We start from the raw sequence: 25,534 nt of genomic DNA on the forward strand, positions 1-25,534 counted from the left end.
TATAGTAGGTTCGTGGCTGCTGTATTCCTCCTCGTTAGATCAATTCACCACAGTGGGTTGCTCCTGGGATTCGCAGTGTTCAATGCTCTGTATTTCTCCTTGGGGGAAAACACCTTGCTCCAAAAGCGTCATTAGGAGTAATGACACCGGACCCGCTCGTCCGCGGGGGGGGCTCTCCGCGACCTGGTGCCGGCCGCCATAAATCCAACAAAGGTTGCACCTACATTGGAGGCCCACACGCATAGGTGTTTGAAATATTTATTTCCCCTTTGGCAGTGCAGCAAACACCCTTCACCCAACAGCAGTATTTTCGCCATTCAAGTTCCAACGCGTTTCGAGCGTCTTGGCGCTCTTCATCCTGGGAGATGGCAGATGGGAGTGGCAGCCCACGGGGTCGGTTTAATATTGTTCGTATGTCCCGCCCCTTTACTATTGCAGTCTGGTATTTGCAGCCAAGACGCTCGAAACGCGTTGGAACTTGAATGGCGAAAATACTGCTGTTGGGTGAAGGGTGTTTGCTGCACTGCCAAAGGGGAAATAAATATTTCAAACACCTATGCGTGTGGGCCTCCAATGTAGGTGCAACCTTTGTTGGATATATATATATATATATATATATATATATATATATATATATATATTCCAGAAACTTGGCGAAGTTCATGCCTGCGCCTCTTTAATCGTGGCGGGCCTCGACGGGGTTTCGCCTCGCCCCATTAAATCCAGGAAATTACCGTCATAAATCGTTTGACAGAGAGTCGAGGCCCAGGTCAGCTTTGTTCAAGTGCTTTTATTTGGCAACATCAACACCCAACGCGTTTCGCAGCCTTCGCCGCTTTCTCACGAGTGAATGGTTGTGCAAATTCAATAAAGTTATATACAATAACAAAAACTTGGTCATGTGACCCATTGCGTGAAATAATCATAAGTGAAAACATACTCTCTCAATGATACAATTCATTTAGCATTTGTATATTTGGTCACGGTATCCCCATATTGACTTAACATAAATGTCAAAGGTAAACGGAAAAACAATTCTGGGTATTTACGTTCCATTTTCGGAAAGCGCCGTGTGTTTATCTGCACCACGGACTACTTTTCCCATAATTCATTGTCTTTGGTCAACAGGCTTGTCAGCGGTAAAGACATGTACTGAATTACTTCATTCAGTAGTTTCTTAAGTTGCATTCTTAGTATAAACATTAAACGCAGTAAATTCAAAGTGGCATCATTATATAAACATTCAGAGCGATTACTCGCGTGCTACTGAATTAAGCGCCCGCTGGACCCCAACTGCTTGCGGGCATTGAAACCTCACTGATGTGTCGTCTCAGTGGGTTAATGTCAACAGTTCAATAGTAGATTAATGTCAGCAGTTATTTTCACGTACATTGAGCCCCAGTGGGCTTACAAATGAAATTTGTTTACTGCATTCTTGCAGCGCATAGCGCCCCAGTGGGCTTAACCGAGCAAAAGTATATCATTTTAGCATTCCTGCAATACCGCTTGAATCATCCTGTGCTTGAATCATTCTATATCTTGCTCGTGACTCTCATTCACGTCACCCATTCCGTAGTGAGCACCCGTGACCTGCAGAATGAGAGAGCATATCAGTTAAAATCATAGCTTCTGTTATATCCCATTTGATAAAACCAACATATTTCATAGAAGTCTATGAGGACAACAAGTTTATCTTAAACATCAACATCGACTAGGCGCTGATATTATCCAAGGTGAGATGCAAGTCCCTCATCAATATTGTGCCCTGATGGAGACAGTGTTTGGAATCCAATTATAAACCTAGATTCAAGTCTACGTAATTCCTTGACTCTGTCTCCTCCTCTTTCCCTTTTAGGTACACTGTCCAAAACCACAAACGATAATAAATTCGTGTTTTGGTTGTGTTCACTAAAAAAGTGACGGGCAATTGGGTATTGTTGGTCATGGTGGTTTATGGCCCTCAGGTGTTCCAGTACTCTTTTTTTCGCTTTATGTATCGTACTCCCTATGTAGAATAGTTCACAGGGGCACTTTAGGGCATACACTGCGTACTCTGTCTCGCATGAGAGGTGCTTCTGTATTTTGAATGGTTTAGTCTTGGCTGATAACTTCACCGTTTTGCAGTTTTTACTGTTTTTACAGGCCTTGCATTTGCCACAGATGTAGAATCCCTGTACTGGGTTCATTTTCTTGGACACTAATCTTGGCAAATTTGCTGGGAGAAAGCGGCGAAGGCTGCGAAACGCGTTGGGTGTTGATGTTGCCAAATAAAAGCACTTGAACAAAGCTGACCTGGGCCTCGACTCTCTGTCAAACGATTTATGACGGTAATTTCCTGGATATATATATATATATATATATATATATCTATCTATATATCTCACCCAGAGCCTCTCCTCACGAAAAGATTTGAGCCACACACGCCGCAGGTAAGATTCCACCGTTATGAGACCCCACTGTCCTTATGCATTTCAGCCGCACTCAGCCTTCTTCAGAGGAGGGGCTTTAAACATCACATGGCCTCCTGAACACACCTAGACCCAATAATTTCTCCATTAATAATTCCCCTCAGGTGGGTGCCCGGATGGGCGTCGGTGTCGAGCATGCTGGTTTTTGTAGTGCGTCTTGGGCCTCCTAATTGCTCCCCTTTGGTAGACGATGTTAAATATGACTATTCTTCCTGCTTTCTGTTATAATAAATATATATATATATATAGTCGCCACAGTCCGCTGTATTACACAAAAGATAGACGGCACTCAAAGTCTCTTTTCCAGGTGAAAATGTATTGGCAGACCCCCCTGCCCCCTCGACAAATGCGTTTCACCACTTGGGCTTCGTCAGTGAAAAAAAAATATATATATATATTGTGATTTGGCCCAAACAAGATTACATTCTGGAGGCCAAGCGACAACTTTCTGATCCCTTGTGTTATAAAGTTTCTAATCAGAAGGAATATCTCCATGCCAAAGGTGAATTGCAACAACTACTTTCCCAATGGAAGAGAGAAGGGCTGATTTCCACCGAGGAATATAAATACATGAATGTAGAATTTCCTAGGATGCCGTCTCTGTATTTGATCCCAAAGGTGCATAAAGGCATAACACCTGTACCCGGTAGGCCAATAGTTTCCGCCATTAGCAGTATGGGCGAAAACGTTGGTCAATACATAGACTTCTTTCTTCAGGACATAGTGAAAAATCTTGTTACTTATGTGCGTGACACCAGTGACTTTTTGGACAAAATTGCATGCATAAATTGGGAAGATAATATGTGGTTGATATCATTAGACGTGGAATCGTTATACACGAGTATCGACCACAAACAAGGCATGAATGCAATTAAATACTTTTTGGACAAAAGACCCATGGCTTTCTATGAACACAACAAAGTGATTCTTGGGTTAATCAATTGGTGTCTACACAATAACTTCTTCACATTCGGCAAGGATATCTATAGGCAAATGAGGGGTGTAGCGATGGGGGCCTGTTTCTCTCCCAGCTACGCGTGTCTACACGTGGGCTGGTGGGAGGGGCAGGTCCTCACCGCGATGCACCGTGCCACCATGGGAGAGCATGTCGTCTGTTACCTAAGGTATATAGACGACATATTCATGGTGTGGAAAGGGCCTAAGGAGGGAGCTATGTCCTTTATAGATGATATGAACAACAATGCCATGAATCTCAAGTTTTCAGTTAACATCAGCCAATGTAGAATGCAATTTCTAGATGTAGAGATTTATGTTTCTCAGAACAAACGTATGACTACACTACATAGGAAGGCTACGGCGGGCAATATGACTCTGCATGCCGCCAGTATGCACCCTAAACACACCATCGTGGGGATTCCCTATGGAGAAATTCTTAGATTAAAAAGAATTTGCAGTCGCCCTTCTGACTTTGAACAATGTTTAGAGGAATTGTTGGTGCGATTAAAAGCCAGGGGTTACTCTGATAAAATTCTAAGGGAAGCGGTTGAAAAATCCAAATCGAGATCTAGAGAAAGTCTGTTCCCTTCCCGACAATCTGAGTCAGAAACTAACATTGTTGATGATACTCTACAAGATGGCCCTAGAAAGATTACAGTCTTCAGCAGTGAAGACAGGAAATTGAAAGCAATTTTCAAAAAGAATTGGCCAATAGTGTTGAGTGACCATATATTAAATACTAGGTTACCAGCTAATCCCACTATCACCTTTAGAAGGGCGAAAAGCATGGGATCCGCATTGGATAAGCCAGCCCCGGAATTGAAAGCAAAAACCCCTTGGTTAAAACCCTCGAGGGGTTTTTTCAAATGCTCCAGCTGTCGCGCATGTAGATTTGGTGAGAATACAGCACAATATTTGACTCCATTTTCTACTGAACCCAGAAAGATCTTGGGCAATTACAATTGCAAAACAGATTTTGCTGTGTACGTCCTGACATGCACCTGCGGCTTAAAATATGTTGGTAGTACCAAGCTGCAGGTGCATGTCAGGATTTTGCAGCATCTGCGCGCAATCCTACACAGTGACCCTGCCTACCCAGTGGCACGCCACTTTAAAAGAGTGCACAATAAAGATCTCTCGTGCTTGAAGTACTTTGTGATAGGGTCTGTGCCACCACTGAAAAGAGGAGGGGATAGGGAGTCACTGTTAAGACGGCTAGAAACAAGGATGATATTGGAGCTTGATACCCGTTGGCCCAATGGATTGAACAACATAGATGAGTTGCACCATTTTTTATAATCAGAATGATCTTCTTTCCATGTATACTTCCTGTTGACAGTTACAGACCCATGTCTAACTACTATCTCCCTCTTAGTTAGGTTCCCTATTTTGAGGTTGAGAGTGGGTTTGTACATATTGTTCGCCAAAACTTGTAAATTATGTTGCATAATATTTTCTATTGGTCTGTAAATTTGAATGTATAGAATCCTTTGATATGTGTATGTATGTATATATGTGTATATATGGGTTGATTGTATATACATTTATGCATATGTATATAGATGAAGTGTTTTGTACTTTTGTAATTTTCTACTTTTCCAGTTCTACAGATTTTTGATACTGTTTTTCTACTGTTTTTCTACTGTTTTTCTACTGTTTTTCTACTGTTTTTCTACTGTTTTTCTATTTTTCTATTTTTCTACTCTTTTTGACTAGTTGATAAGGTAATGGACATGAACATTAGAAATATGTGAGGGTTGTAAATATGTAATATAGAATTGTATATATATGCCTATAAAACTGAAATGTGGCTATATCTATACTATCAATTGATTATCACAAATCTGGGTGTATTCCATTGTCCTAGGATCCTTTTTAACTATTTATACTATTTATTATTATTAAAGTACGTGATATATACACATGTAATGTTAGGGTAATCAGAACCCACTAATAATTCATATGTGACTAGATATATTCTTACCGTACTAGATATAATGACTGGTATTGCACTTTAGCTGGTTTAGCTTTCTCTTCTCATGCACTTTTGACAATTCTGCACTTTACCTTATTCACTTAGCACTTTATCATACGACCGCTGGTATATAGACGGAAACACTCTTAGGCCTGAATTGTTAATATGAGAACTTTCCTGTCATTCACTACTTTAAAGTAGATGCATAGCTGCACTTTATATATGTGATATGATCACTAATAATTAGGGGACTGTTCGGGTATGGTACATTTGTATCTAAAGTGGATTTAACCGGTGAGATCTTATGGTCTATATATACTAATATCTGGATTTAACCAGTGATGTTTTTCCGTCCTATTGGTAATTGCCATTGGATATACAGACATTCAATTGTGGAAGCATGTTGTTTATTTCTATTAAGTCACATGACTCACCATGTCACTGTGAGGGGGTGGTCACAATGTGTAATTTGCATTTATAAAAGCATTGAGTTCGATGTACGTGTTGCAGCGTGAACAAGGGCATATCTTGCCAGAAACGCGTAGCTGCTTTCTGTTGTTCAAATAAAAACAACTCTGCTGATGTGACGTGGTCCGTCTCCTTCCTGTTTGCTGGTGTGCTGCGTGGTTGCTGAAACACCGAGAGATCCAGAGGAGTCACGTGTTGAATATATATATATATATATCTTTTTTTTTTCCATTCCATCGCTACAGATCAAATGCCTAATTTGTACCGACCCTTTTTAAAGAACATCTTCAAATATAATTTTCAACGCCCCCCCCCCCTTCATTTTACCAACAGCCTTGAGGAATGAGAACTGGCATTGTCAAAAGTAAAACGACTAACTCTTGTACTATTAGGCCGCTTGTCTGGAGAGAAAAGGGCTGAAGTTGGAAAATAGAGAGGATAGGGCGAGCCTGACCACAGCAATGCATGTGCACAGGTTTGCCCTTTTCACTTTCTTCTTGTATTATAAATATAATTTAACTCGTCGTCCACTGTCACCAGTGCAGCTCATGTGTCACAAATTCTTGAGGTGGGGTTTTATGGAGAAATATGTTTTTACTGTGAGCAATCTACTAAACTGACTTGGAATCTGTGACGCAGGGAATGTGAATTTGAGCTTCAAGTTCTCTTGGGAATACCTGGATCCATATATAGCATCAAATAGTAATTTTTTAGACTGCAAATGCTACATGTAGAGTCTACATGAGACGCATTGTGTGTGCGTTTCAGGCATTGCTGCTTTGATACCAAAGGCAGTTATATTCACTAATTTTATTTGTGATTTCATGCATTTCACTTAGCCTCATAATGCAGCGGTTTCTGTTCTAAAAGTGAAGCCAGTCCTTCTTAAAGATGCACAGAAAACACTGGTTCTTGGTCACATGTATCTAATATGCATTTTTTTCTTGATTATGGCTTTTAAGTTCACCGCCTACAGTGCAAACTTTACCTTCAGATTCATTTTCATAAAACACTTCTTTGACGGTTCGACATAGGCCTGTTAAAGCAGTCTGTTTTGCAAAGTGGCCTTACTAATTGCTTGTATATTTTCTAGTCCAAGATATTGCTTCGTTGTGGGTTTGTCTTTATAGGACAGCTTGAGGCAAGCCCACAGACAGTAGCCCAGCTATTGCCAAAAACGTAGCCTAGCAGAAGGCCAGAACTATAGGCTTTACTAACTTTTACTAGTACATGTTTTATTGTGACTTTGTATTAGTTTGTTTTGTTTCAAGAAAAAAGACTAAATTAGTTACATTAACAGGTTATTTTAAACAATTCAATCAGCGAAATTCAAGAAGAAATGTTGCTTGTGGCTGGACTAAGCTAGCATTTCAGTAGATGTGCACGGTTAAGTAGTACAGCGCAACTCAGACCAGTACTACTGTTTTAGTCCGAGGTTAATTTGGCTCATATGAGATTTGACAGGTGTGGAAGCAAGCACACATCATGTCATGGTCATACTAAATAAGAGTGTATGAGCTATTGACCTATTTGGACAACATGTTGACTTATGGAGCCTATGCATGTATCCATAGGAAAGGATTACGCAGGTCGCAGGTATTATTGTCATTGTGCACACTACACACAAGCATAGATTTCCTTCTACGGCGTTGATGCTGCTGGCAATGTCCCCTCTGTATGCGTTTTGCTTATGAACTGTACTGTGCTTTTTTCTTTGTTTTTTTTAAATCTGACTTTGAAAATCTGTGAACATTAAAAAAAAAAAGTTGTGTTCTGTTTTTACTGACAATTTTCTTTGTTGTGTAGGTCGTAGAAAGGAGAAGAACAGCTACTGAGATCAGAGAAGAGTTTGAGCGCTTGCAGAGAGAACGAGAAGAGCGGCGACTCCAGCAAAGAACCAACCCAAAGGTAGTGTTGTATTCCTTTTAAAGAAGATTTTGCTCGCTTGTTCAGTTGATAAGACGTTACAAATGATAGTCAGTGACCCGAAGTAGGCACGTTAGAGAAAAGTGCAATTTAGCACACATCATCTCCACTGTAACGACATAGGGCCTAGTTTCTGCGGGAGGGGGTAAACCTGACTTGGCTCCAGGGTCGGACTGGGAAACAAAACCGACCCTGGCAAAATGCTGCAAAAACGGCCCTGTAACAAAAACGCCCCCCAGGGGCCCAAAACCGGCCCCCACCTGTGCAGCACACCGGGGGATTGCCCAGTGCCCACTACGGCCAGTCCGGCCCTGCTTGGCTCAGCCAGACCCTATTTTTGCCTGGCCTCCCTAAATCCTAGCGGTTGCTGTGCCTCTAGTGAGCATTTTTGATTTTTAAAAGTTGCATCTTTTGCTGACTGCGAGAGAATCATGAGAGAAGCTGTAGGAAGTCACTATCTATATGCTATACCAAACTGAGGTATACCGTGCAAAGAGTCCATGTATTCCCTTACTAGTGGGCAGGGGCTTGCTCCAGCACTCCCAAGGCGCTCTTTTAGGAGGTAGTGTGGTTAAACAGCCTAAGTCTTATTAGAGAGGAGTGTTAGTCATCTGCTGCACGCACACACACCTCATTAAGGAGATCCACACCAATTAATAAAAATAACACTGATCCTTATATAACTTTAGGCACCAAGATCATGAAAATCAGGTAAGCAATTTTTACAATAACAGGTTTGAAGAAAACAGCTTTATGATACTTTAAATCATAATTGAAGCTTTTCTCAGCAATGTTAACCTAGGAAGAAAATATACTCTGCATACGCACACTTAACGACTTACAGGACCCTTCCGTGGGACTTAAGGTGAGTATGGGGCAAGGTGCAAGGCAGCCCCAACAAGTCACCTTGGAAGGCACTGCGGCGTCCCAGTGGAGAGGGGTGTTTTTCAGCGTCCGGTGATTTTGATACTTTAACTCGTAATTGAAGCCCTTCGAGGCCATGTTAACCTATGTAGAAAACCTTTGTAGGAAACACAGTTGAAATCATATCAAATACCAGACAAAAGGTGGAGGGGTGACCATGCTGAAAAGCACTTTCCTACAGAAGCCGACGAAGAATGTCAGTGTCGGCACAGAGTATGGACCAGTCTTTAATCCGGGGAGAGTAAGGACTCCTTTGGGACTGAATGTGGAAAGTGACACACACATTGTATACGGGCATTGGGGTTGCAGATGATAGCTGCCTTGCTCGCTCCCAGTCCTGCCTGCACTGGAGGCTCAGCCACACTCCTCCATCTCCCTGTGTACCACTTGCACTCATCTCTGCACCAAACAAACCTCCATATCATAGTAGCACATACTTAACCAGGAAGATGAACCTAGGTATGTCCCTTCCTGTAGCCATGGAGCAAAGCTAGGGATTTAATACTGATCATGTGCAGCACTTTGTGTGCACTTGGCTTGGAGAGGGCGGGGGAGTCCCATCAGTTTGATCACCCAACCAGGTTCACAAATATAAGTACAGCATCAGAAGTTGGAGCAAAAGAAAGAGATGAAAGGTGTCCGAGCTAGAGAGGAAAGTAAAGGAGAAGCCTGAAAATATATCAGGATAGGGCTACTTATGGTGGACAGGGAAAGAGACAGTCCGCCTTTCAGTATGACAAGTGAAGAAAGGACACAATGCCACAATATTGGACTGCTTCCTCCACTAAGCTCACTCCTGGGATTTAGGTACTAGACAGGGTTTCTGTTGAGGCATGGAGGATAGCCCATCATTCTGCATAGAAGAGTACTCAAGCTAGAGTGAATACAGAGCAACACAGAATTGAAGTAGGGGAGATTTTCGTGCTGTCCACTATGCAAGTGTTTTCTTAGCACTTGTGTACCCCATCACATTCTCATCCTAACTACAATTTCCAGCACCTCCGTTCCACTGGAGGTGCACATGTTGGTGTCACTTCCAACTTCAACTGAATTGCTTAGTGAAGACAGGAAGTGCTCCTTCAACACCTCATCAGGGGTAGCAAGCGCTATATAAATGCAAACCTATTTCCCTCTTCTATCCCTCCACTATCCTTCTTAATCCAAATAACTGAATAATATATCCACCATTCAAATTACTTTAGTTTTTCACTATACTTATTCACCACTAATCCTCTATGGGTTCCGGAGTAGCTTGCTACTCTCCGAAAAAGCACTTTGACGCCTCGTCAGGGGTAGTAAGTGCTATTTAAATCCAATTACAATATAATACATGCACTACATTTTGCAGAGCACTGGTGATTCAGTTACCATTGAAGATGGGTCATGCCCTGCACATTATTGGTGCTATGGCCGGAGTGAGCACAGAAACGTGACATGCTTATGTAGTGCATATACACTTGAGTAAAGCTGGGAGTGCAGCTAGGACTTGTGCTCCAGTAGTGGACTCTGATGCAGTTGTTAGTGAAAGCTGTGGCAGGATATAGGTCTGCACTGGTGTTGTCGCTAAGAGTGAAGGCAACGAATCCCCCAGCATACTGTGCCTAAGTGCCTTCAGTAGGTGGTGTTCAAGCACTGCTCCATCTCTGGTTAGGATTTGTCATGCAAACTATCTTTGATTAAATAAAGTGCCTGCAGCCTCCTTAAGGTCCCTCCTGTGAGACTATTCATAAATATATCCCCCACCCCCCCCCCCCCCCCGCTTACCAAAGAGATTTCAGTCTGCCAAAACAAAACCGATATCAATTCAACTCATTAGTTACAGTAACGTGCACTATCAGCACCCACACTTTCAGAGTGCGGCCGAATTCTTTATACACGAGGTTACCAGATGACTCCACACATCAGCTAAATACAATGTTTCAGTTACAGGCATAAACTTATTACTGTGTATGGATTTATAACCTGGTTCACTTCAGTTTAACTAGTTGGACTCGTGTTAAAATGTATTTTGGTTTCTGTATTGGAAAATTGATTTAGAATATAGTCCCCCGAATGACACTGAGTGATCAGGTAATCTTACTTATGCATTTCCATCTGCGCAGACTCCATACCTCCATTTACCACATAATGTGCAAGATCAGCATTTTAAAGGGTGGCTCTGATGTCAGTGTTTGGCACTAATAAGAGACATAACTTTTAGTGGGATCTTTATGTATTTACTTGTCTGCTTTTGTCTTCATAATTGCTAAGGAGGAGCTAATCTCCTGGTAACTCAGCCCCTGTGGGCTAGTTCGAGCATTAATTGATTTAATTTTCAGAGATCTCCAAACATATTAAAATTTCTAGCAAAACTTAAAAGCAATTTACCAGGTCCAAGACACAACAAATCTGCATGCTAATAGCTTTGCTGCTTGAGCTCTTAATAAGTGCTGTCCGAACAACCCTAGTGATGTCCGCACCACCACTGCTAATCTAAATTAATGTTTGAGTGGTTGGATGACCTAGCCCCTCTTAAAATCAAAAAGGAAAATGCTCAAGCCTCTCGGTCCCTGCTTTTTAAAGGCTCCAATGCGCAGGCCCCACATACTGTGACGAACGACCTGAAACACATTTTTAAACAGTCAAAATGGCTACACCCTTCCCTTTAAATTGAAGCTCTTGTGGCTGAATCAGATTAGTTGTTCAACTTCTTTGATCATAAAATCAATTCCATTGATCACATTTTCTGTACCGCTTCTTCCTGGCCCAAACACGGATATGAACATTTTATGCAAACCCAAGACAAAACGGCTTAAGTTAAGGTCTCTTTCACAAAACAATCTGCTTAAAGTCAAAGTTGAAATGAAGCCTTTAAATCACTTTATGGACTCGGGTCTGGGGAATATTTAGTACGGCATGACTGCACTTCTTTTGCCGCACTGGACTATGAAAGTAAACCTCACTTTCACAAGATAGCTACATTTTTACTGTTTCTAATTATTTAAATCAAAGCAATTAGAACTATTAAAAGTCGGTTAAAACATAGCACCATCCGCATCACGAATAATCAATTCAAGGTATATATGTGCAAATGCAATACATTGTGCAACTGCCTAATCATTACATCTTTTCCCGTCAGTGTACAGTCATGATATGTTACAATTCTCCCAAGGAATCAATCAAAATATTAAAGATAAAACATCAACAGAGTGTGCTTTAAAAGTAGTCTCAAACTCTAATAGAACAAAGGAATTCAAAAATGTGTAAAAAGGAAAAAATTACATTTGAGTGAGCCACCTTAGCGCTATTGATGCGGTCCACCTGATATGTTACAGTTCTGCCAGGAATCAATCAACAACCTTCAAGATAAGACCTTCAACGGGGTGTGCTTTTAAATAGGCTGAAAGTCTGATGAAATGGATACATTTCAACATGTATAAAAATGAGCAAAGCACCATAGCGCCATTGATGCCAGTACACCTGATGTAGCATTCATCTAAGTAAGGGCTAAAGTCGCCAAAGGACCAGTTCTAGCCTGTAAGCGACTGGGGGACATCGTCGTCTAAGCACTTTCATCAAGCATCAGTGCCCGTCCGAGTCTAAAGCTGCTAGGTGTGATAACGTGGGAAGTTCTACCCCTAGCTTGTGCAAGTTGAGACCTGAGTGGAATAAAAGTGTGTTGCGCAATGTCATTGGGCTTGCGACGCATGCCAGGTTCAAGAGTGCCTTATGCAATGCCGGGGGACCTATCATGTCCCTCCCGGATGATGGGAAAATGGAGCTGAAAGCTCCATTTTCCCACTAGTCCTAGCCAGGGTGTCATGGTAAGGCTACAGGCTGGTAATGTGCGTCTCATGTAAGTCAATGCCATCGGTACTGATGTGATGTACGTAATTACAGAAAAAGTCAATAAAAATGTAAAAAAGACTACGGGCTGGTAAGTAAAGTGCATAGTGCACTAGCCTCGAGCCGATGGGGCTGTTCTTAGACTAGAGTCCGGTGGCAGCTTTCAGACTACCCCATTAGCTATCTGAGGAACTTGGATTCAGTAACTTTTGGAAAGCCCTAAGAAATATAACGCACCTAACTGAAAGCTGTACATTGGCACCAGTCAAGCATGCGTGGATGGCCTGGTTACAGTGATATATGGCCAAATGATGGAGTATTGGCTTTGACCAAAAGCACCTTATACTTTTAAGAAAGGGACAAATGCTAAATATGTGCATCAGAGATTCCTGATTCCTGCTTAAGATTACACAGTCTGCAGTTATGATTAGAGGAGCCTTTTAGGCGCCCACATTTATATGCTTTTAACGGTATTAGTCCGCATCTGAGCCTCAGTAGTTATTTTTTGAAAACCAACTCATGTGGCTGGAGAGATGAGGCCTTCACCAGGCTCTGGTAGAGGGGCATGCATAGGTTCGCATGAGCCATTCATGCAAGTTCTTGCCTGTCCTCGTCTCCCAAAGTTATTTTGGCACTTTTGGCTAAAGCTTTTGAGGTTACCTTTGACAGAAGATTTTGATCCAAAATGATTGGCGCGTCCAAAAGTTCTATTGAGCTCCTCGCGTATGATTTCCATTGAAGATTGTCACCTTGCATACCTGTAGCCAACTTGAGTTTGGGGTAGTAGCCCAGGAACCGTGCCTTTGACATGACTGATTGTTTGCCTAGACCAAATTCCAATCGTATTTGGGATGAGGGAGTGGCGTCGGGCAGATGGAACTAACAGCTGTAACACTGGTGCTTTGTCCAGCTCTGCTGCCAGCCGGTCTTTAAATATCTATGAACCGTAGGTTAGGCTTGAGATGAACTTGACATAGATAATAATAATAATAAGCATTTATTAAGCGCCTGGCTGCACAATACTGTGTGTCCCCGCGCTGACTGCAAATGCCAAAACTACCTAGAGGAAGAGAACAGGAGAACGGGGATTAATTTTTTGGAAATAGGTGAGTTTTGAGTCTGGCTCTGAACCTTGTTTCAGATGGCTCCATACGTAGTTGAATTGGCAGGGCATTCCAGAGCTTAGTGGCCAAGAAGCGGAAGGATTTTCCTCCCATCTTCGCTTTGGTGATGCGGGGGATTTTAAACAGCATCGTGCCCGCTGATCTAAGATTTTTGATTGGCCTGTGGATGGTCAGGAGGCCTCTTAGATAGCTGGGGCCTTTGTTTTGGGCAATGCGATGTGTATAGCAGAGAGTTTTGAATATTATTCTTTCTTTAACAGGGAGCCAGTGAAGCTTGGCAAGTGCATTTTTTGCCGATGCTCTACGGGGGAGACCAAGCACCAGTCGTGCTGCAGAATTTTGTATGCATTGCAGCTGGTGCAAACTCTTTTGATTAAGACCCAGTAAAAGAACATTACCATAGTCTAGATGGGGAGATATTAGAGCATGGACTATAGTTTTTCTTGCTTCAATTGGGAGTAGGTCAAGTACTTTGCGCAGTACTTTAAGGGTGCTGTAGCATTTACTTGTTACTTTATTTACCTGGGCTCTACCTGAGAGATTAGGGTCAAGCATGACACCGAGGTTCTTCACCTTCTCTGCAGGCACAGGAAGTTCTCCCAATTCGCTAGGCCACCAGGCGTGTGACCAGATGGAAGGGTTCTTCCCTACAATCAGTACCTCCGTTTTATCTCCGTTCAGACGGAGACAGTTGGCGTTCATCCATGTCGCTATCTCTAGCATACAGTTTGAGAAGTTGGAGGCTAGGTCTCTACTGTCTGGTGTTATTTTGAACACCAACTGGGTGTCGTCAGCATAGCTGACAATGCCCACCCCAAATTCCTCTACAATGTGAGCCAGGGGTTCCATGTAGATGTTAAATAAAGTAGGGCTCAGACTTGAGCCCTGTGGAACCCCATGGCTAACACTGCGAGGAGATGACTTGAAGGGGGGGCAGTGAAGTTGGAAAGTTCTGTCAGAGAGGTATGACTGGAACCATTTGAGAGCAGAGTCTTTAACTCCCAGGTCTGAGAGTCGAGACAGCAGCGTGGTGTGCAGCACGGTGTCAAATGCTGCACTTAGGTCCAATAGGACCAACGCTGCTGTCTCTCCCTCATCCACCAGTTTCCGGATCTGCTCGGTGGAGAATAGAACGGCAGATTCCGTTGAATGACCTGCTCTAAACCCTGATTGGGAGGGGTGGAGGAGAGATTCTTTCTCCAAAAACTCCATGAGTTGGAGATTGGCTACCTTTTCTATGATCTTAGCACAGAAAGGGAGAAGAGAGATTGGTCGCAGATTTTGAAGCTGGGTAATTGGGATGTTCGGTTTCTTTTTTAGTGGTATAACCTGGGCAGATTTCCAGTTACTCGGGACAATGCTCTCACGGAATGAGGTTGTGATCATGTTGCTTATATGATCCAATAGTACGGTTTCCATGACCATTTTGTACTGTTCCGGAGGGCAGGCATCCATAGGGGAGCCAGAGCTAATGGTGTTTATGATATTCATCAGTTCCTGTTTGTTGGGGGTCCTGAAATTAGTAAACTGGGGTTTTTGAGGGCGGTCGTCTAGAGTCTCTGCCTTATTGTTATCTGACCTGGTGCTGCTGGTGAATGTGGCGTGGATATTTTCTACCTTTTTCACAAAGAAATCGGCTATTTGATCACATATCTCCGTGAAGTAGATGTCTTTAGTATCCAAGCGAGATAGTATGGTGATTTCTTTATAAATACCGAATAGTTCTTTGGTAGGGTTTTTAGCTTCCATGATTCTGCATTTGTAAAAGAGACTCTTCTCTACTCGTACCAATTTTTGGTATTTTTTCAGCTCAGTTCTATACTTTTCTTTGAGTTCTGGGGCGTAGTCTTTCCTCCACTTTCGTTCGATGAATTTGCATTGTGCTTTCGCCTTTTTCAATTTTTCGGAGAACCAGGGGGCACTTTTAGTTTGACGAGCTGGGGGCTTAGTCGTCCAGGGAGCAGTTTTGTCTAACGCTTTTGTTAGCCATGATTCAAAGTTGTCCCATACCTCCTGTATGGATGTGGCTGCAGTCGGGGGGTGATCCGAAAGTTCCTGCAGCAGTATTTCAGGGGTGCATTTTTTAAAGTTACGGCGTCTGTAAGGGGGGTTTTTCGCATGTGACTTGGTGATAACGTTTTTAGCTATTCTGAATGGCACCATACTATGGTCAGACCATATCAGTGGAACAGGTGGGGAAATTTCAATACTCATGCAGTTCGTAAATATGGGATCTAATAAATGCCCTTGTTGATGCGTAGGTAGGATAGATAGGAGCTTCAGATCGATAGTATTAAGAGCATTCAGAAGGAGTTGCGCTTCCTTAGAGTGGCTATCTTCTAGGTGGATGTTAAGGTCGCCCAATATGATGATGTTTTTATGTCTTACGGCTAGTTGGGTGGCCAGTTCAATAAGTTGGTTACAAAAGGACGTTGCCGCTCCAGGAGGTCTATATATTAGTAATCCTGTAATGGTATTGGTGGTGTCTAATTTGATAGTAAATCTTCCGCATTCCGTATCCGTGATTTTTTGTTCAATTAGAGTGCACTCAAGATTATTTTTAAAAATCATTGCCAGTCCTCCCCCCCGTTGTTTCTGGCGGTCAATTCTTAGAAGACTATAATTACTTGGTATAGCCTCTAATATCTCTGGGGAGGAGGCTTCCTCTAACCATGTTTCAGTTAGAAACATGATGTCGAGGTTTCCATTAATCAGCAGGTCGTGAATTTCATTTTTATGCTTAGGCATAGATCTACAGTTCAGTAGTATCATATTTAGGTACTGAGTTTTATTTAAGGTGGAGGTAGTGTTGGGAAGAGGTTGATGGCATATGCTGCATTGTGTGGGTAAGGATAGCGGATCTATAGCATGCATACAATGAGGTGATGAAGGCTTACCGAGATTCAGTAGGTGTGCTTTAGTGTACTGATATCGTAGACTTTGCTTGTTCTGAGGTAGCATAGGAGGTTGAGGGGTGGATCTATAGTGTCCTGCCCCGCGCCCCGTCCTGTCGCGGACGGGCGCAGACGGGCAGGACTCTGGCTTGACTCCGGCGCGCGACCGACGCGCCCGCAATGCGCGTCCGCTGCGCGGAGCCATGCACGTATGTTTTTATAGCGTCGTCAGCGCGACGCTTCTGAGCGAGCCCTCACAAATATGGCCGCTTTGGTTTACACCTAATTCCTGCAGATGACGGCTCTATTAATGGCCACACCCACCGGTGAAGTCCGAGCAAGTAGGCTGCTCGGGCTAGGGAAACGGGCGCTTTACTAAGTTATGAGCCTCTTTCCTCCCAAAAGTAAATATGGGCGTAGCTATGTGGTAGTAGCTGGAATTTTAGAGTATCACAGGCAAAATCGCGTCTGGCACTCAGCGCGAGGGGGGGGAAAGGACACACAGGGAAAATTCACAGGTCACAATTATTTTAAAAATAAAGCGAGTTTAAAATGAGGTAACCTCCCGGCTCAAGCCTCGGGAGTGAAAGCAGCAGTCTACCTGCTTGTAGTCTGGCCTGTTTTTATAGCGTCGTCAGCGCGACGCTTCTGAGCGAGCCCTCACAAATATGGCCGCTTTGGTTTACACCTAATTCCTGCAGATGACGGCTCTATTAATGGCCACACCCACCGGTGAAGTCCGAGCAAGTAGGCTGCTCGGGCTAGGGAAACGGGCGCTTTACTAAGTTATGAGCCTCTTTCCTCCCAAAAGTAAATATGGGCGTAGCTATGTGGTAGTAGCTGGAATTTTAGAGTATCACAGGCAAAATCGCGTCTGGCACTCAGCGCGAGGGGGGGGAAAGGACACACAGGGAAAATTCACAGGTCACAATTATTTTAAAAATAAAGCGAGTTTAAAATGAGGTAACCTCCCGGCTCAAGCCTCGGGAGTGAAAGCAGCAGTCTACCTGCTTGTAGTCTGGCCTGTTTTTATAGCGTCGTCAGCGCGATGCTTCTGAGCGAGCCCTCACAAATATGGCCGCTTTGGTTTACACCTAATTCCTGCAGATGACGGCTCTATTAATGGCCACACCCACCGGTGAAGTCCGAGCAAGCAGGCTGCTCGGGCTAGGGAAACGGGCGCTTTACTAAGTTATGAGCCTCTTTCCTCCCAAAAGTAAATATGGGCGTAGCTATGTGGTAGTAGCTGGAATTTTAGAGTATCACAGGCAAAATCGCGTCTGGCACTCAGCGCGAGGGGGGGGAAAGGACACACAGGGAAAATTCACAGGTCACAATTATTTTAAAAATAAAGCGAGTTTAAAATGAGGTAACCTCCCGGCTCAAGCCTCGGGAGTGAAAGCAGCAGTCTACCTGCTTGTAGTCTGGCCTGTTTTTATAGCGTCGTCAGCGCGACGCTTCTGAGCGAGCCCTCACAAATATGGCCGCTTTGGTTTACACCTAATTCCTGCAGATGACGGCTCTATTAATGGCCACACCCACCGGTGAAGTCCGAGCAAGCAGGCTGCTCGGGCTAGGGAAACGGGCGCTTTACTAAGTTATGAGCCTCTTTCCTCCCAAAAGTAAATATGGGCGTAGCTATGTGGTAGTAGCTGGAATTTTAGAGTATCACAGGCAAAATCGCGTCTGGCACTCAGCGCGAGGGGGGGGAAAGGACACACAGGGAAAATTCACAGGTCACAATTATTTTAAAAATAAAGCGAGTTTAAAATGAGGTAACCTCCCGGCTCAAGCCTCGGGAGTGAAAGCAGCAGTCTACCTGCTTGTAGTCTGGCCTGTTTTTATAGCGTCGTCAGCGCGACGCTTCTGAGCGAGCCCTCACAAATATGGCCGCTTTGGTTTACACCTAATTCCTGCAGATGACGGCTCTATTAATGGCCACACCCACCGGTGAAGTCCGAGCAAGTAGGCTGCTCGGGCTAGGGAAACGGGCGCTTTACTAAGTTATGAGCCTCTTTCCTCCCAAAAGTAAATATGGGCGTAGCTATGTGGTAGTAGCTGGAATTTTAGAGTATCACAGGCAAAATCGCGTCTGGCACTCAGCGCGAGGGGGGGGAAAGGACACACAGGGAAAATTCACAGGTCACAATTATTTTAAAAATAAAGCGAGTTTAAAATGAGGTAACCTCCCGGCTCAAGCCTCGGGAGTGAAAGCAGCAGTCTACCTGCTTGTAGTCTGGCCTGTTTTTATAGCGTCGTCAGCGCGACGCTTCTGAGCGAGCCCTCACAAATATGGCCGCTTTGGTTTACACCTAATTCCTGCAGATGACGGCTCTATTAATGGCCACACCCACCGGTGAAGTCCGAGCAAGTAGGCTGCTCGGGCTAGGGAAACGGGCGCTTTACTAAGTTATGAGCCTCTTTCCTCCCAAAAGTAAATATGGGCGTAGCTATGTGGTAGTAGCTGGAATTTTAGAGTATCACAGGCAAAATCGCGTCTGGCACTCAGCGCGAGGGGGGGGAAAGGACACACAGGGAAAATTCACAGGTCACAATTATTTTAAAAATAAAGCGAGTTTAAAATGAGGTAACCTCCCGGCTCAAGCCTCGGGAGTGAAAGCAGCAGCAGCAGATAACTTTGCAAACGCCTGTGAGATCTTGGCCCGCATCTTTTCTACCAATTTCTTAAAGCTCATGATCATGGACATGGCGCTGTCTTTAAGACTAGAAAGTTGTGTTACATTCGAGCCTTGCTGGTTAAAATGAACGCCCAAGAACTTTAGGTTTGATACTAGTTCCAAATGTACGTCTTCCATGACCAATTTGAAGTTATTCGAGCTCTTGAAGCATCTGGCTTCTCAGAACATAAGTTTGGATTTGGAGTGATTAACTAGAAGTTTTGTGCAATAGCATCCATAGATCGATGGAGCTAGTGCTTCATTTATGTCAGCCAGATAGAGGTTAAAGCAGGGCGCAGCTAAGATGCATCCCTGTTTTACACTTGTGTTGGTCCAGATCTTGTGTGTTTTGACCCTGCTTGTCAAAGTTTTCACTCTCACCCAGGTTTTGGTATAAAGGCTCCTTGTGACTCTAAGTAGAATTTCCAAGATGCCCTAGTTGTGCAGTTTCACAAAGTGTGTTCCCCGACTTCCAAAAATTTGTTGGGTCACTCCATGGAGTATCTCAAAAATTTACACACCGTCTCAAGCCTGCTCTTCATGTAAAAAGTCATTCAGAGCAGTTTTGCAACACAATTTGCAGAATACATTTTGGATAACAATCTTTTTAATGAGTTTCAGTCTCTGTAAAGTAAACTGCCCTGTTTCAGGTTGTCAATGATCAGCTCCACATTCTTAACTCAGGCAGCTCTTGCCTCCTGATTCTTCTAATTCTTTCATCGACATTTGATGCACTGAACCACTCCCTGCTAACTAGAATTGCAAAGGAATGTATGGGTATTGAAAGAATGAACCTCAACTGGTTAACTTATCACTTGTCCAGCCTGGTCCACAAATTAAAATGAACAATTCCTTTTTCTCTCGTTTGGTAGCAGTGATCAAAGTGGGTTATACAAACGTCAGTACTAGCCCCTACTCTAATCTTTATAAAGAGCCCAATGACATCATACTCAAGAGCTCATTAATCCATTAGCATTAATATGCAAATGATATACAGATCTTAATATCTCCCATGGATGTGCAACTTCTTTCAAAAAATGTCCAGATGTTGCAAGCGTGGATGACTTCACATCACTTGACACTGTGGTAAACATGGACTTTCTCGTCATCGCATTTTCTTACTCTACACTACTAGTCCAATCTTAGCATGACTCCTTTTGTGTTCTGAACTGAAAACCAGATACCATCAGCAGTGCTAGATCCATAGACATCACTCTTGATGAAAGACTTAATCTTCAGTCACATATCAATAGAATGTGAAAATGCTAAGTGGCTCGCGTGAGCCGCCTCCAAGCTGACAAGCTTTCTAACTCCTGCATGCTATGAGTGGGATTATTCCTAAGAAAATTGGCAGCTTTTCCAGCAACCCTAAATATTCTCTACTGATGAGGGAGGAATCCTGAAACTCTGGTGTCTAGAGATACGATTTTGAAAGACCGCATTAGCTGAAAAGAAATATGAACTTTGTGTGAAAAACTGAACTACAACTACCAAGACTCTATGGGGTAATGGTGCTGTTACATGCAAGCAGTGTGTTCCTACTCACTTTCATATATCAATAGAATGGCCGTAGCTGTGCATTTTCAGCTAAGTTATTTGGAGGATTTGTCACTTTATACTAGAACAGGGCCAATAAACTCTCGTTCGATCATTTGTGCTGTCAATAATGGACTATGGTGGTCTCTCTTCTAACTGATCTTTCCAAAATACATCTTGCCCCTTTCACTGTAGTATTGTACAGGCCATTTATGGGAGTGCTACCAGAATATGGAACTAACTCCCTTCTAGCCTTTACACCTCTGTCTCGATAGGCACTTTCATTGTGTATATTATTGCTCTGTTGTCTGGCAGGTTGCTGTGCAACAGGTGTTTTCTTTTGGTGGTTACCTTATCTTGTAAATTCCAATTTGTCATTGTAAATAGCTCTAATGCTTACTGGCCAAGCTCATACAATATAAAATTGCAAAAATAAAATAATAAACACACACAATTGTGTTTACTGATGCATTACCCACACCTTTGTGTACTTTGCTTGCAAGAGCTTTTAATAGGAGATGTGCCCGCCTCCCTATCTTGTGAGATATTCAAATAAATTATCAATTTTGACAAGGTAGAACGCTTGGTTTTGAGCAGTAGAACTGTTCCACAGATTCTAGCTGTAGGCCTCAGACCTTTTTCTGAGATAAGGGCTTTGTTTGTCCAATACAAAAAAGACTTTTACGTCTCTGAAGTTCATGCATGTTGGTACACAGGAGGGCGGTCCCCAGGAAGCTCACACCTTTAGCTATAGTGAATTCTATTCTCTCTATTGAGATTGGAAGTGAATGTGGGGACATAATTCTCCAAAAGTCAGTGTATGGACAGGCTGTTAATGAGGATGCTGCAGCAGTTTGGAATGTGGGCAAATCGTGTTCTTGCAGTTTGTGTATCGCAGAGTAGGATGAGGGTGAAAGATGACACTGAACTGCAAAAGTATTTTGCAGCACACAAAAGTTACAGGATCCTATCATATGGAGAGGTACCATCCCACAGTGGGTAGGTGCTGGGGTTACACAATACAAGCTACATCCCTACGAAAGCCAATAATTTGCCGCAAACAATTTGACCACAGACTTGCTGGCTGAGAACAAACCTAACGGAACCTTCCCTTGCAACTGGCATTAATGGGGGCCAGTTACAGATATTCTGTATCTCTATAAAGTTCAAGGCTTCTCTAGGATTGCCTTTGAAACCTTTGCAGGTTGACCACATGTGCTTTAGAATATACCATTTGGCCCTCATTCCCGCATACATTCCTCCGTGGAGAATCCCTAATCCCTCCATTCAGTTGCTTTTTTAATCCTGTCAGGTTCTTACCAACGTTGCTGATCTACTGTGATGTGAAATGTACTATTTGCCATTGATATGCCCATAACTGCCTTGGTAGAGAACCTGAAACCCCACTGTGAAGTTGTATTTCATTTATAATCAGGACTGACTAATGGCGCTGGTCCTTCGGGCTTTGAAATGCAACCTCTGCCACGTTCCCTGGGGGAGAAGCTGCAAAGGTTATGCAAGCTTGTCTCGAAGGTATATTCACTTGTGGCTATTTTCTAGTCTACTATGCAGTGGCAGGTGGTGTCAGGGCAGAGTGGCGGGGCGGGGAGTGGGAACGAACGGCAACAACAAAAATAAAAATAAAACCCTTTACCTGCCGCTCACCGAATCGTTGACGTGGAGCTCTTCTGCTGCACTGCACAGGCTCCCAAACTCCCCTGCAGCCAATCCAGACGCTGTTCTCATGTATCAGAACAGCAACAGGATTGGCCTGAGCGCCCTCAATGTGCGCTCCCAATGAGACTCTGAGCCTCTGTGTGCTGTCTACAACCCTGCAATGCAGCTAGGTTTGGGAACCACTAACAGCAGTGCCCAACACTCCCCCTCTAGCCTGTCCTTGTCTGCCCCCGCGACTCATTCGCGTTAAAAATAAAACGATAAAAAACAGTTCTATCATTGTTTTCTTTTTTGTTTTGCAGCTGCTGGAAGGGGGCAGAGGGGGGGGGGGCGACTCTCAGGAGCTGCCGCTGTTATTATGCTTTATATGCACAACTGGATACTCATTTCCCCCAAAATCATATGTTTTAACAATTTTTATATTCACGGTTCAGCGGTCTGTCCAAGTCAATGGCGAAGGTCTTCAGGTCAGTCTCACCTTTGTTGTCAGCTTGCTTTCAGATGCAACAATACATATTGAAACAGATGTAAGCTGTCCACATCAGCGTCATATTCACAAGTGGGACCTCTTTAATTACTTGCTGTCCTTCTGAGCTTATGGTACCTTTTCAGACAACTGTAACACTCATTATTTATGACCTCCTTGTACTGCTTCCGTCTTTTAATTAGTTCCTCAAACGTACGTGAAATGCGGAGTGCAAAGATGACAATAAGGATCACTCATTGCTAATCCCCAGGGAATGTCCAGAGCACATGTATTATACAGATTAGCCTTGATCTTCTGTGCATCTTTCTTCAGTTCATTAAGGAAGAAGCAAGCTCCCCTTGGTGCTGCTTTCTGCGCAAGTTGTGTCTCGGGAAGGAAGGCCTATTGTTAAAAGTACTTTTCCTCCTAAGAAAAAAAAACTTTAAAAAGACTGCACTAAATGTAGATCGGAGCCCCTGCTTCTTCAGTGCACCAACTTTCTCCTCTTCTGATTTAAACTGACAAGCAGTACGTTGTCTCCTTTGACGGATATCACTGAGTATGATTATTTATTAGACAATATTTGTCTACAAATCATATGCATTAGAATGTTGGATCTGCTGGTTTGTGCTTAGCTAGCGGTGGGCCTCAGGTCAGTAGCACCCTCGAGTTTACATGCATCGTTCATACATGTTGAAATGCTTTTGTCAGTAAACTGTTCAATCTTGCTGACGCTTACAAGGTCTGTACATGGCCTGTAGCCTTCCATCATTATCCCATTGTTGCTGTGCTGTCACACTCACACAGAGGAGCTGTTTTACATCAACCCCACTGACTTCAGTAAGCACATGAAATTAACCACTCAGGTTTTTGAGAGCCACAGATATTCTGGCGCGCCTGAAAATAGACAGAGTGGAAGCTGAGCAGTGCTATCCCCAGATAAGGCAAACATATTGCAAAGTTTTCCAAGTGATGCAGTGTAATAATTCACCTTTGCACAGTTGTAAACCAACCATAACCCACACATAGGCACCCACACCTCCAGCCACTCCTACCTCCAGCCCACCCACAGCTTTATCTCCACACCACCCACCCACCTACAGCTTTATCTCCACACCACCCACCCACCTACAGCTTTGTCTCCGCGCAGTGCTCTGCATCCAGCAAACTGTCCATGTAATCATAAGTATTAAGACAGACGGTGAAGTGGAGAGATGAGTGATGTTTTTTTGTTGGTTTGTTGTCGAAAAAATGTGGTAACTCAGACTCTACCACACTTCACGTGACGTTTCTTGATGCCTTAAAGAAAGGCCGCTTTGGACCCCTGCAGCCTTAGCAACTGCCTCAACCGTTTCCATTATTTACTCTTCTTCTGACAGTAGGATTCCCGGAAGGTATCGGCAGTCGTGGTTGCAGAAAAAGAAAGCTGTGTTCTCAAACCAAAAGAACCATATTCGCTCATCAGACAAATGTCGATACATTAGCAATGGCTGCTGACTGCTGCATTGACTTACATGCCAAGAAGCCCTTCACCATTTTGATGCCATTGTACTGGGTTACAGTAACTTGGGTAACCACAGGACCTGATATTTACTGAGAAAATAATCTGCATACGTCGCCTTATGGTCGCTTGTACTTGTTACTATCATTGTTACTATTGTTGATAGTTGTAGTGTTGCTCGGATATTTTCTCTTTTTGTTTGTACAAGTTTCCATATCTACGTTGGGAAGTGGGCGTGTGGGATGTGAAATCCCCTCAGAAGGAATTGGCCCCTCCTGTTTGGAGGCATTGAACAGCTGTCATCATTCTTACTACAAAATAACAATTTCCATTTATGGTTGGGATGTAGCGCTTCAGCTGTATATTCTGCGTTTCTTACTTTTGCTTTGAAACTGTAGAGATAGATTAATCATAACGAGATTTATTAAACCCAAAAGTCGTATGTGGTTTATAGTTAAAATAGACAACATTCCGCTTTTCAACATAGAAGTACAATACATTCTAAAGAAGCAGTGAAAGATAAATCTAAATATATCTGTTGTGAATGATACTTCTGTTCCATAATCGCAACTAAACTTGGTTGCTAAGAAACTGCTGAGTATACCCATGAGATAACTGCATAAATAAAAAAACAAGTCAAACAGACATCAATTACTCCGATTCACTCAGCGAGAATGAAAAAACCAAGGAGCTCTTGAAACACAAAAGGACGAGGATGGACTAATAACTCACTGTATGGATTTTCTATCAACAAGCTAGCATTCACTTTTCATACAGGTCTAAAAACTATTTCCGGATGAAATCTTACTCAAGCTAAGAGGATTTTTGTATGCCTCTGGTCGTCCACTATCAGCCCACTGTTGCTGTGGCGCTCAGTGAGAATCTGTTTCTCTTCAGCTCCACTGACTTCAGTAAGTTAGATGAAATGAACCGTTCATATTTTTTTTAAGATCAAATAGGATCTGTTGTCTTTGTGTCTCAATTGTAAAGTTCTTTTTTGCACTTGATCTAAATTTGACTTGCCCAAATGTCATATGTCGAGAGTAAGTTTAGAAGAAAATTTCCAGAACCTCAGAACAAAAATTTTGGGCTTCATTTATCCCCGTCAAAAGTAG

The 25,534-nt window shown here is 43.1% G+C and overlaps 1 protein-coding gene across 1 annotated transcript in view; it reads left to right on the top strand.

Moving 5' to 3' along the window:
* The window catches only part of DNAJC11 (DnaJ heat shock protein family (Hsp40) member C11), a 788,848-nt gene that overhangs the window by 334,852 nt on the left and 428,462 nt on the right, over positions 1-25,534 (top strand). Inside the window, exon 4 of the mRNA XM_086922163.1 lies at positions 7,675-7,776. Coding sequence (XP_086778289.1) covers positions 7,675-7,776 — 102 coding nt within the window. The remainder of the gene's footprint in view (positions 1-7,674; positions 7,777-25,534) is intronic.

Source organism: Lissotriton vulgaris, chromosome 5, assembly GCF_964263255.1.
Source record: "Lissotriton vulgaris chromosome 5, aLisVul1.2, whole genome shotgun sequence".
Lineage (NCBI taxonomy): Eukaryota > Metazoa > Chordata > Amphibia > Caudata > Salamandridae > Lissotriton > Lissotriton vulgaris.